At 44.5% G+C, this 13,793-nt stretch overlaps 1 protein-coding gene across 1 annotated transcript; it reads left to right on the top strand.

Moving 5' to 3' along the window:
• The first annotated feature begins 239 nt into the window (after positions 1-239).
• Positions 240-1,160, top strand: LOC112895904. Its single transcript, XM_025963905.1, has one exon. It carries the CDS (start codon positions 565-567, stop codon positions 877-879), a length of 315 nt encoding a protein of 104 aa, XP_025819690.1. The 5' UTR covers positions 240-564; the 3' UTR covers positions 880-1,160.
• Positions 1,161-13,793: the final 12,633 nt, after the last annotated feature.

Genomic DNA, 13,793 nt, shown 5'->3' with positions numbered 1-13,793 from the left:
TCCACGTCTAACTGGCCGTGCGAACTTGTGATGTGCTTGCCGTCGTTCACGGTGATGGCTCCTTCCATCGGACCCCCGCGCCGCACTGCGTTGCAGCAGCGCTGCGTCCTGATCACCTCTTGAACTGAATCTTCCTCATTGCTACGTCCCAGGCTCCCAGCGAAGCAGATGCAGGCTGCACAGCAATAGCGGGCTACCGGCAGCCAGGCACGCCCAGCGTCGCTCCGTCCTTGCCCGGCTATTAAAAAATCGCGTGCAGCCGGCCGGCTTCGTATCCGTCGCAGGCACACAGGCAGACATGCCCCGCCTTCGCCGCGGCCCGTACCCCCGCCCCACGCTGCCTCTCGCGGTCACGGGGACGCCGCGGGCGCCGGTCCGCTCCCTACAAACGTGCCACGGCCTCCGCTTGCCTCTGTGCTAGCTCTGCAGTTGCAGCCTGCCGCCGTACAACACAAGCGCGCGCGCCGGCCGCTCCCCTCTCCATCCTTCCCTCCGGCCAGTGGCGTTCAGGCGCGCAGGCGTGTGACGCGCTCGCTCGTCTGGCTCGTGCCCGGCGGTTGGTTGATGAGGCCCGCGCGCCGGGGCGGGGGTGCGGTGGGTGCCACGGCGCGGGCGCTCGTCCTGCTGCTGTTTCTGGTCCTGCTGATTGGCAGCCGATGCTCGGAGGCCATCCGAGCCGTGCCGCGCAGTTCGGCGACGGGCGGCGATGCGAGGAATCGGAGCCACAGCCACGGTGTCCGGGTGGCGGTGCTGCCGAGGAAGGCAATGCCGCTGCCGGGGACGCGGCGGGTGCCCGTGTTGCTGGCGCCGGCGGGCTCCGCGGAGGAGGAGAGCAAGCGGCGGATCCCGAGCTGCCCGGACCCGCTCCACAACCGGTGACAAGACCATGGCCATTCTTGACTGACGACACTGCTACTGCCCTTCCTGGATCAAGCATTTGGTTTCTTTCTAGGTTCTGTTCTTTCGAATCTTTTGGGAATCTTTTGAGCACTTGTTCTTTTACTCGATCTCACTGTAATTTCTAGATCGACGATGCTGGGCCAGGTTTGAAGGGCTTTGTATTGGAAGAATCTCCCAATCCATTCCTCCGCCGCCGGGCTGGATCGAGATTCTTCGCATACAAAGCCCTACCTGCTAGATCCTGCTGCCTGCTGCCGCCTCGCCTCTTTTTGATGAGAAAGTAATGAAAATTATCAGTGGAAAGATCTATGCGCTAGATGTGGAAAAGCTACAACTGCTGCGGTTACAGCGGCAGATGAGACAAATTGTCTCGTTCGTTCATCCACCTACTTCTTTCAGTTTCCTTCCGTCTCTCTCTCTCTCTTCTCTCTCTCTGTTACAGCACCAGACAGCCTTTCTCAGGTCACGCCCCCGCCAGGGTTCCCTTTTCTTCAGAGATTTTTTCCCCTCTTCTTGTTGTTCGTTGCTGGTCGCTGTCAGGTCTTTCGCATTGGGTGGCTACTGGCTAGCAGGCAGCTGTTCTTGGCACGCAGCGGTAGCTTGATCGACAGGCATTGAATGCGCACGTACCCCGCATGTCCGGAAAGTCGCAAGCTGGAACGGGCGGCGATGGATGGAGAGGACGGGCGATGGTGGGGCGAATGGCTGTGGCCGCCCGGCCGCCCCGGCCGCGGCCGGGCCTTCCTCAAAAGGCTCTCGGCTTGCTTCCGTATCAAGCCGAGCGCGGCAGGCAGGAGGAGCCTGGGATGCACACGGTTCCGGCGTGCTACTGTAGTCCTGTGCGACGACTGGGTCTGGGCGTGCGGCTGGCTTCCTGTTCCTGGGTAGTATAGCATATGCCATCACACGCGACGGCTGTTGCAAGTCGGGTAGTAGATTACAGGTGTGTTTGGATCCGAGTCATTAGTTCCGTCCCGTAATATCGTATCGGATGTTTGGACACCAATTACAAATATTAAATATAGACTAATTATAAAATTAATTGTATAAATGTAGACTAATTCATGAGATGAATTTATTAAATCTAATTAATCTATTATTAGCATATGTTTACTATAGCATAATATGGCTAAATTATATACTAATTAGGCTTAATGGATTCATCTCGTGAATTAGCCTTCATCTATGCAATTAGTTTTATAATTAGTCTACGTTTAGTACTTTAAATAGTATCCAAACATTCGATATATAATAGGGACTAAAGTTTAATTAGGATAATGCAAACAGCTCCTTATTCGAGCAATTTTCTTAGTTGGCGCCTGTGCGCTGCTAGCAGGTAGCAACGAACGGACATGCTAGTCTTAATGCTTTAGCTGGTCATGTTCCCTACTGTGAACGGACCTTATCTACTTCCGTCCTCTTCTTCCGTGCATCTTTGATCTTCCAATGTATCACTTGCTAACTCCAAAAACTTTTGTGTACGTAATTCAAAGATTTTGCATCCATAGTACATTGTTTTTTCATATATCACTTGAAAGTTAGAGATGTGCACAATTTTTATAAAGTATGGGATCTAGAATACAAAGTAGTAAATCTGCGAATACAAAGTATAAGATTGGAGAGTAAAAAGTTTTCAATGTGCGAATTCAAAGTCTAAGACTGTGGAATTTGAAATTATAAAGTTTTGGATCTGAAAGTACCACGTTTATAATATGCTAGTAGAAAGTTTCCAAATTCGAAGTACAAAGTTTGGAATTTTAAAAATTTCTAGTAAAAATGCTTGAAGCATGATATCACAAAATTCTTGTTTGACGCGCGAGCGCCACATCCATATAGCGCTCAGCAAACGCGCGGCGCAAGGGGAGTGCGTGAGCATGTGAAGGCGCAGGTGATGGTCGAAACTAAGGCCCACACGTTGCTTTCTCCGCTTGCTTTTTTCTTCAGTTTTGGCTTAGATTCCATGTCCATTATGCAGCCATGCATGGAGAGCTTCAACAGTCCCCTGAATTTTGTTTTGCGCGCAGCTTCTGTGTTGGAGATTCACGTGGTATTCTTTTTTTTAATGTGTAGACTTATTTTTGAATGTATAGTTTGAAAGTTTAAATTCATAGAAAAAATAAAAGATATGGATAGTATAGTTTTAACACGCACGCACATGTAAAAGGTTTGTATACTTTTTTTGTAAGTTTAAAATATGAAATTATGAGGCTTTTAATATGTCAATTCAAATTTACCAAGTTTCATGTAGATATTTCATAAGAATTTTCAAATATGAATATAATGTTTCGAACATGTATATTGAAAGCTAGAGGTCTGTAGAAAATTTTGGATATATGAGTCAAAAGGATTTTAATGTCAATTATAAAGTATTATATATATAACTTGGAAGTTAAGGAACATATAATTTTTTAATAACAAATAAAATGTTTTTATATATGTGATTCACAACATTTTTCAAATGCAAACATTAAGTTTTTAAGTATGTAAATTAAAAGTTAGGGACTCTAGAAAGTTTGGCATATATGAGTCAAAGTTTTCCTTGTTCTATCTTAAAGCATGGTATATATAACTCCAAAGTCTTATATGAGTGGCTCATATGATTTTTCAAATATGAATATGAGGTTTTTTGGACATGCACATTCAGAATTATGGATTATAGATATAGCTGTCAAAGGTTTTATATGATCAACTGTAAAGTGAACTATATATAACTTGAAAGCTCGAGAAAGATAGAGATTTTCAAGTCATATAACTTAATTTTCTTGAACTATAAATGAAAAAGTTTTAAATATATGGTCCATAAGATTTGTAGAATAATTCTGAAGTCTTTAATATGTACATTGAAACAAGAAAAGAGAAGCATAGCGTGAGCTGACCAGGAACACTGACGGGTGAAAAAATAGTCCGGAGAGATAAAGTTGCAGGTGCATGAAAGCCAGAGGTAGAAACTAATACAGTGGAAGATGATATTCACCGGTGGTGGAAAGGAATTAGAAAACGGGAATGCTCTAACCCGAGCGTCCGAGCCACGTAAATATATTGGACGTTGGGCCTCACATACTACCTCGGTGGCTTGATCCCTCCTGATTCATTCTTATCCACACATTCCTCCACCTCCAGTAACACCGCCTCCTGCACCTCTTCTTTCGGCTCTTCTCATTCACACCAGAGTACCAAACAAACGGCACGGCGAGCTCAGGCATTTTCATTTTGAACTCCTCTCACCCTCACCTCGTGGCCAGCGCGAAGTACCTTGCCATCCCCAATCCTCATCTTGACCTCTTCTCATCCCCACTGTCTCGAGCAGTCTTCGGAGGCAGAGCCCCATGGGGCAGGCAGCCCACTGTGGGGGCGGACATCGTGGGTGGCGCGGTGAGGTCTACAAACTTCCAACCTTCTCTCCCTCGTCGCCGCCGCCAAGGGAGAGAAGGTTGCGCCGCTGGTGGCCTTCTCTCCCTTGTTTGGATGCATAGCAACCGAGAACCCTTACACGAAGGAATGTCAAAATTTCTCACGAGTTAGGAATGTTGAAATTGGTTATTCCGGATGTTTCAGTAGGTGATGATAGATGTCGCAAGTTTCTTAATCTTGCAATTTTCATTGATGGTGGATCTGCCACGGTTTGTTACACTCTTGTTTTCTTAATGTTTGTAACAATTGTTTCCAGATGTGGCAATTCGTTTTTTTGGTGTTGCGCTGATGTGTTTCTAGATGCTCAACGTATCTGTTGCAAGGGTGTGTTGCACCAGAGAATTCTACCAGTGTTGCACCTGAGAAAATATGTTGCATCTCTTGATATGTATTCGTTTCATTGCACTTTTCAGGTTTCTTATGTTCCGGTTACTGTTTTTCAATGTTGCGGTCATTGTTTTCAATGTTGCTGCGTTGTTTTGAGACAAATGTCTAGAGATTTGTGGCATCGAGATAGGGATCTTAGGGGAAATTTTGATTTTAAATCAGGAACATAGTTCTTGCAATTTTTCATGTGGGATTGGTTAAGAAATGGAGTTTTTATGTGATCCTCAACGGGTTATCGAGATAAGTTACCAACCAAATAAGAGTAGGATTGCATGAAACATAGCCTTATATTGCAATGGGATTTTTTGCTGGATGATTGTTACTTAGATCAGATGATGGTGGAAGACTTGAGGTTACGTACAGGTGGTGGTGCTTAAAGCGTCCGATGCTAGCGTCCAACGTCGGACGTCCGGGCATAGCAGCGCCCATTAGAAAACCTATTCGCCGCCAGCTATTCTGTATGCACGCGCGCGCCGCTAGTAACCAGCAACGCTCATTGGTCGGCAGTGCGTGGCGGCGAACAATCGCCTGCTCGTGGCCCGGCCCCGTTATTCCAGTCGGGCACGGCAGTCCCGCCCCGCACATTTCTGTTTTAGGTTGACCACGTGCCAAGGGAATCGAATCGCATATGAGAGTTCGATGCTTCGACTAGATCAGCGCAGCGGTTAGACATGCTCACGTGGTCTTCGGATCCGAGGGTGCAGCAGCTACCACGGGTTACAATGAAAAATATCCGTGGACCGTGTGGTAGAGCAATTAATACCGAGATTTGATAGTTTATTTACTTTAAAAAATCTCTAATGTTCATGTGTTGGTGCGAAAATGTGTCACGAGCGGTCACACACGAGCACATCACGTGCACCTTGCAGAGAGCTCCTTGAAGGTCTCGATCAGACCAGTTTTGCAACCTAATCACATCAGTTTCATCGGGAAGCTCGACGAAGATCCGACAAATGCTCGTCCAGGAGGGACCCCGTTGCAGCTTGGGTTTCCCTAGGTTCGACCGGCCTACTTGGACGCCTCCTCACGTCATGGAGATAAGAGAAGAACAACACATAAGGTTGGAAAAGTAGGGTAAAAGGAAAAGTAGGGTAAAAGGAATAAAAAATAAAAAATAATAAACACGTAGATTGATTGAACGATTGGATACCCTTAATCGGCCGTGGGCTTTATATTTACTTTCCTAGGAGGGGAGGTCTTACCTTATTAGAAGTAAAAACTCATACAAATCCCATATTAAAATATAACTCTTAACTCGGACTATGCAGTTAGAACCGATCTAACCAGTTTTTCTGGATCAAGTCTTGCCGAAGTTATAACTCTCCCTTCCAAACTCGAAACCAAATGTTCTATATTTGCATTTTGATCACTTTGACGAGAGCTATGCTATGGTAAAATCAAATTTGCATTTGATAAAACCAACTAGACCGGTCTGACCAGTTTGCACAGTCGTGCCAATTGTGGTCGTCAATATATGCTCCCCTATTTTTGGCAGAGCTTTGTTGACGGTCGGTTGGCGCTAAAAAATCGATCTGACGATGATGATTCCTCACGTGCAACACTCTGGCCTAGGACCCATGTCGATATGATTTTAAACGATAGGCTATATATCTAATGCAGGTGATGATAGATAAATAATGATATGAACCAATCAGCCGATATTGATATAGAATATTAAATCTAGGCTCGATGTTTAAAGTATACATCGGCTGGGAGTCCGATGTAAAAATGACTTATCGGCCCGTTCCCCCATAAAAGCCATAAGCTAGCAGTCCGATGAGGTTGAAGCAATTATTGAACATCTACCTTGTCGTAAAAGAACCACCAAATCGATAACAATTAATCTACCGTCACCACCAATCGAATCGGACCTAACCGAGACAGCGTTGGCAGGAGGATGATAAACTATCTACAAGCCAATGAATCTAGTTACCACAAAACACAGGTGCAATAAAAGCTTAAATAAGACCAAGACAACGGACTATGGGCTAATGTGAACTAATCTAATTCTTTCATTAAAGAAATTAATCTGTTATAGGCAGCTAAACTATAGATTCAATAAATATAAGCTGATAGATCTAAGCAAGGTTAAGATAACTGTGATTCTATAAGATCTAGCAAGAGGTCGAACGATGGAGCATTACAAGATTTGATAAGACTCGATAACTGGTAGGCGATTATACCAACCAAACCGAAGCAATCTAAGTGATCAAAACGATGCAGCCTTGAACAACACCAATATAGCCGATACAATTGCCAGGGCTGGCGGAACTTAGGGCTTACCCCTTCGTCAGAGATCGAAGCGATGCAGTCCCGCTCAGGTGCCAATTTCCACCGGTGATGAAACCTCAAAAAAGTGGATGGCGATGCGCTGAAAGTTGTATCTTGATTGAGAGATAAATTACAATGACCCCGGATGTACATATTTATACCTATGGATGAATACTGGTCCTTGTTGGACACGACACAAACTCTCCTAAAGATAAAAGGAAAATTAAATGACTCTGCCTAATTAATAGTTAAATAAAAACTGCCATGATGTGGTCTTCATGATTCCTTCTTTAACTCGGTCTCTTTTGGATAAACTTTCATTGGTTGATTGACTTCTTTCCTTGACCAAATCCTCTAAGAATCTTACAAAATTTTGATGTCAACACATGCCCCAATTTTGAAGTATAAGAATTCCTTCTTCAAAATTATCTTCTTTCTGGTCTTGATAACTCCAAAACTGATCTTCCTCTATATCTTGCAATCGACTTCCATGAGCTGATACTGTCTGCATCAGATGAGCTAGGATGTCGAACTCTTGAAAGAAAAATCTTTCTTTGATAGGTGTTGATAGCCCTTGGAATGCAAGACCTACTAATTGCTCATCACTTAAGCTCAAACTATAACATCGGCTGCGGATATTATGAAATCTTTGAATATATTCTGGAGCCGATTCACCTTCTTGCTGCTCAACCAATGATAAGTTTGAAAGCTTCATCTCTTTGGTTCCAGTAAAGAAATATTAGTGAAATCGCTTCTCAAGATCGGCCCATCCTCTAACAGAATTTGGTGGCAATGAGGAAGACCACATGAAAGCCGATCTAGTTAAAGACAATAAAAACAATCTAACTTTCGAGGCTTCTTCAGCCGATGCTTCCCCACATTGCGCTAAGAATCAACTGATGTGTTCAATTGTAGCCATATCATCTTGCCCCAAAAATTTGGAGAAGTCTGGAATCTTGTATCGGTGTAGCAATGGAATCCTATCAAACCATTCATGATATGGTTGCTGATACGCATAAGTTTGTTCCTTGGGCTTAAGTCCAAACTGCTCCTCTACTAACTTTGCAATTCTATCATCCCAACCATGTTCCTCTGATGATATTGTTCTTCTTTGTATTGATGCTCTTCTAGCCAATACTGTTGATATGGCTCTTCATATAAGTGTTGAAACAACTGCCCCCCGGGCTAACTCCGTTGTAATTCCTCATGCCGATATTGTTGCTGATATTGTTGCTGCTGATGATGAAGTTGTTCACTTAGTTGCCCCCTGGTTGAATCATGGGCATCGACATCTTCTGAATTGGCCCTTGTTGTGTCATGATGAAGGAATCCAGACAGAGATTTTGAAAATCAGCGATATTTTGCTCCACCAATTGCTTCTTCTCCTTCGTCAAACTTTCCATCGTGACTTCTTCCTCAGACATGTCGGCTTGAATATCACTAACTGGGTCAATAGTGATATTCAATTTAATTGGTCCCACCGGGCATGCCAATTTATGTTGGCGCCAAAAAATAGATTGGATGATGGTGATTCCTCGTGCGCAATGTTGGGTATTTTCATGATCACAAATAAATCTGCAAGCGTACAAATATTGTTGTAGCTTTCACCCAAGAGTATTCCAGGGTATCGTATCCACTAAGGAACGTGTGTATATTCTCTAAGGTTCAAGTTCATCCAATGACACCACACTGGCTAGAGGAAAGGGGTAGAGAGGATCCCTTGTCTCTTTTGTAGCAATACTAGGGAGAGAGAGATCATTACATATAGAGTTTTATTTTGTGGATGGATGGAATCCGAATAGCTAACTTCCAATGTAGAAGTTTAGCATGTGGAGTGTACGTGATCTTGATCAAGCAAGTATAAAAAGTATCTCACTAGGGTCACAACATTTGACGAAGCTCAAAGTAATAACAAGGCTCATATGTATATAGTTTCTTTCATGAGGATCGACATAAGGCTTTGGTAGGACAAACACGGGGAGTTTCTATAGCTATGGAGGGTTCTCTTTTTGATATAAAATTTTTTAGACATATAAGCAGAGAAAGCAAGGATTCCTTCATCGAACCATATCTCACTTTTCAACAACTTAACAATTATGGGTTCCCTAGGATATGATTCACAAGTTCAAATTTAGCAAGGAACCTCGGGTTCTGCCAACCTACGTTAGCACCTGTTCGTCTTGGCTTTTTGCTTGCTGGTTTGTTCGGTGTTGTGCACGTGTTGTGGGTGATCTCGAGTGTATGTGCGTCAAAACTCCGGAAGATCTCCACCACACTTGTTCTTGTACCTGGAGCTTTATTCACAACAAAGTGGAGACAAAATAATGGCTCTACCGGTTTTAAGAACTAGGGAGCTCTATTGGAATTCAATTGCTTTTTGGGATTTTCTTTTTATTTTATCTTCACCATGAGACTTACTCAAACAAGGCTGAATTAAAATTGCATCAATAAAAGTGAAAGAGGATATACTTACTGTGGACCATTGAAGGGTGATATGCATCTCCTTTGTATGTTGCACAATATGAATCCGATGCCTTGGCTTACCTTCCCATTTGAATTAAGCTTAACGACTTACCCATTTGGATTTAAAGATTTTCCTATAGGAGTTAGTCCACATATACAACCAAGATCTATGAAAGCATTTACTCTAAGGTTCATTAATCAAACTTGACACCACATCTAGTTTAATTGAAGAATGCATTTTAACCTAAGCACCATGCTTAATTTAAAGGACCTATGAATGCATTTTGCAACACACATTCAAACTAGAGCAGTCGAGCATAGATAAAGTGAGCATGAAAGCTTGATAAAGCTATATTCAAAGGGAGAGATAAACATGAGCAGAATACTGGTGATCCTCGGGCTACCTCCTGGAAGGGCTTTATTTAAAGTCGAAAATAGGACATACCTGAGGGAACTTACCATGGCATTTTGTTGATGGAAAATTCTGCATTGCCACCGTGGCAACTCCTCTATTTTCTTTTTCTCTTTTCTTTTATTTTCTTTTTTTTTTTGTGGAGCAAGATGCAAGAACGAACACCGTCCCCAAACCAAGATAAGAATTGGCATGAAAGGAACTTACTAGGATCCTTACATACTTCCCCCACACTTGGAGTTTGCATTGTTGAGCAACACAACTCAAGTGTGTGGAGTTCAAGCCTCCCTTCATAATCGTTCCCTCACCAAAAAATTACCATGGTGTTGTAGTTGGTGTAGCTCTCATGTTCTTAGGTGTCATCTATCCTTCGTTCTTTTTAATCTCCACCTGAAATGATTAGCAACCAAGAATACCTGAAGGAGAGTTTTATCCTAGAGATTTGATCTTGCTTTTATTCAAAAAAGGGAAAAAGGGAAATGACAATCCGGGCTATCTCCCTGCAGTGCTTTGCTTATGGTCACAAGCTCGACCATGGGAACGTCCTCTTGCAGCTATCATTGGTGATGTGTTCCCCTCTCACCAGCAAGTGTTGATGTATTATTAAAGGTTTAGCTGCAAGGTTAGTACCACCGTGCATCCACGAAACTTGCAATGTTTACGATAAACAAATGCATCTACAACCAATCTTCTAAATATTTTTACAAGGGAGTACCTTAAGGTGGTTGCAGTCCTCGTGCTTGCTCGGGGCACCAAGCGTGTCTAACTCTGAAGAGGCATTGAATGAGCATGGTTCTTGTGGTATTTCAAGAATGAAGCTCCCATGCCCATCTATGGAATCCTTTCCTTCGGACTCCAGAGTCGGTGCCTCACAAAATTCCATGGCCCATGGGTTCTCCATCTTCAGAGATTCATCATGAGAGATCAGAGATGGATCTTGATCGTGGTCAAGAACAACATACTTTGGGCTAACGGGAAGAGGCTCAAACTTGATCGAGGGTGATGACGATCGTTCGTCTTCACAAAGGTGAAGGATTTATTCCGAGTTGTACCCTTCAGGAGCGGTAGATTCTAATTTGCAACCTCAAAGAGAACAAGCCTAGGTGATACGAACGGAGATACATGCATCATCTTATTGAGCGGGTTTTGCTTGGGAAGAGGCTTCACCATAGGATTTTCTAAATAAGAGGTAGTGGTGGAAGAAGCGGTTTCCCAAAGCTTTTCATCTAGGCTCCCTTGAGATACATTTTTCCCAACAAGTTTTTCTAGAGGGTAGCCTAGGAGGAGATCAAAATCGATGACATTATATATGTCAAAATCTATGTGCACCTCGATTTTGTCTATGGTGATCGGCACGTCCCTTGCGATCCCTCGACATTCAAAGAAGAGTCCCAAGGGACTTCTAAGGTATTTGTTGATCGTGGTTAGAGGCTTGTTACCCAAAAGAGTGTCCACGAGGTACTCAGATATAATACAAGCCTCAGCAGCTGGGTCATGAATGGCTTCTACAGCATTTCTGCTCATACTACAAGGGATGGTTGTGGAAGTTGAGCTAATCCGAATTTCTTCAGAAGTATGCTTCACCTCCTTTGACCAATCCACTATGGTTGCATGGTGGAAAACTTCATTGAGGGTCTCATAAAGATACAATGATGTCGTAGGCTTGTTATGCCTAAGATGATTCAAGGTGCTTCTAATGTTTCCTGAAGGATCATCCTCGGATCGGGAAGAGAACTTCGAAGGTTGAATTTCTTCTTCCTTTGGTATTTGTGGTTCGTGAGAGGGCTCAACAGACGAACCTTGGGATATGAAATGTGAAAGCTTGGATTTGGCTGTTGAGAGACTCTAATGGCTCGACTCGGATTCCTCTTGGCGGGGTTTGTAATGGTCGGTTGGGAAAGAAGAGTTTTCTAGAAGGCAATCTAAGATATCTCTTCCTTCTGTTGGAGTTTTGTATGCAAACGAACCTTCGGCAGCGACATCGAGGTCTAGGGCAGATTTCATGTCTAAACCCGAGCAAAAGATGGCCAATGATACATAAATTCGGGTTCGGGTTCGGGTATTCCCGAACTACCCAAGAATCTACGAGATGCTCTATGTGCATACATTTGCATCCAGGATTTGTACCATGTTTTTATGAATCAGCAAGAATAAAGCATAAATTATCAATAGTAACCAAAGCCGCACAACAAGAAAACATGCAAGCATACAAAACAAAGGCAGGAGACTTCGCATCGCATGTATCAAACAGGCCAAAAGGCATGAAGCATTCAAGAAGAGCAGAACACTAGCATTAAAAAAGGTCTGCAGATCGACACCCAAAGAATCCAAGATCCAACCGTCCCTCAGTGGGCATCTGGTGTAGCATCACATCATGGACTTGTGTCCTTCTGCTCGGCCAACACCGAGGCAACGAAGCTTGTGCAGCTGCTCCGGCACCTGCTTGCAGCGACGCCGGGCATCGAATGCTGATGGGGACAGGGAGAGACTGAGCCGCTGCTGGCTTGTAGCTTGACGAGGAGGCCGGGGGTAAGGATGGCGACGCTGTGGGCCATCGCAGACTCGCATTGATGGTGGCCGTTTGATGCTGGCTTTGGCATCCCATGGAGATGCGCCGCCATGGGACTACGAGAGTTGCGGCAGGAACCTGCCTGCCTGGTGTGGTCTGATCTCTTGTGCGCGGGGGGGGGGGGGGGGGGGGGCACTAGGGTTAGTGGGTAGTGGGATGCTGAAGGGTAAAGAAGGCTTGGTGGGCTGGGCTGAAATTACTTGCGCTGTTGGGTTTGCCTGGATCTTTTGGTTTTTTTTAGAAGTTCGGGTATCAGGGTTCTAAACCCGATTTACCCGAAATAATTTCGGGTACCGGGACCTGATACTCAAAGTAGTCATTGGGTTTCTCGAGCTTGGGTTTTTCAGGTACGGGTTTGGGTTTTTCGAGTTCGGGGTTCGGGTTTTGGGTAATATGCCTAGCCATACTTGTAGATGGATTCTTGATCAATGGAGTGGTAGACGGGTGTCGGTCTACGACAGTCTTGTCTGCATGCTCGCCGAGAGCTGAGGTGGTCGTGTATGACGAGCAGGAGCATGCCGCCGCTCTGCTCGGCGGCCGGACCAAGGTGGACATCAATGGCGTCGCTATCTTGCTGTTCAGCATCGTCGGGTGTCGATGGAGTCGTGGTGGTTGGGCTCCTTCCTCCATGAGAGCTGATGGAGAAGCAAGAAGGGTGCTGGTGGCTTGGATGACGATGGATGCAAAGAGGATGAGCACATCTCTCCTACTCCTCTGTGCGCCAGCTTTGATCAAAAGGAAGAGCCCCATGTACATGAAGACCTCATGGTGTTGGTGTTTTACCGGCTACCCACCGATGGGTATACCCAAGGTGGTAAGTTTAGGTGAGGAGACACCGAGATCAGGAACTCAAAGGTGCAAGGAACACAAAACTTAGACAGGTTCGGGCCGCGAGGTGCGTAATACCCTACGTCCTGTGTGGTGATTTGTATTGTCTTGGGTGTAGAATGATCTTGATGATCTGCCTTGAATGGGTCCCTGCCCCCCCTATATATCCGGGAGGTCAGGGTTACAAGAATTCTAGTCCAATACTAGATAACGAATTGTAACCGGATACAACTCGAGTAGATTCCTTCTGTACCGACCAGCTTTATCACCTATTCATATGAGATAAATAAGAGATAAATGAGATAAATAAGAGATAAGACGGGCTTTATCTCTTAAGCCTGTTTAAACTACGTTATGTACACAGTCCCGTGGCCCCGGGTCTGACAAACCCCCGAGCTCTTCGTAGCTGAGTACTGCAGACTTCTCGAGTACTTTTGAAGTAGTCTTTAGCTTCTTTTGAAGCTCCGTCTTTGAAGTTCTTCTTCGAGTACTTACTTGGCTGCATCGAAGCTATGAGGTGCTCATGCCCCGAATTATTTCTTTGGTATGGTG

The sequence above is a fragment of the Panicum hallii genome, chromosome 5 (assembly GCF_002211085.1).
Source record: "Panicum hallii strain FIL2 chromosome 5, PHallii_v3.1, whole genome shotgun sequence".
Taxonomy (NCBI): Eukaryota; Viridiplantae; Streptophyta; class Magnoliopsida; order Poales; family Poaceae; genus Panicum; species Panicum hallii.
Note: the sequence above shows the minus strand (reverse complement) of the source record. Positions and strands in the feature narration are given on the sequence as shown.

Coding starts and splice junctions, on each gene's coding strand:
- LOC112895904 (XM_025963905.1), top strand. CDS start 565: ATGAGGCCCGCGCGCCGGGGCGGGGGTGCGGTGGGTGCCACGGCGCGG.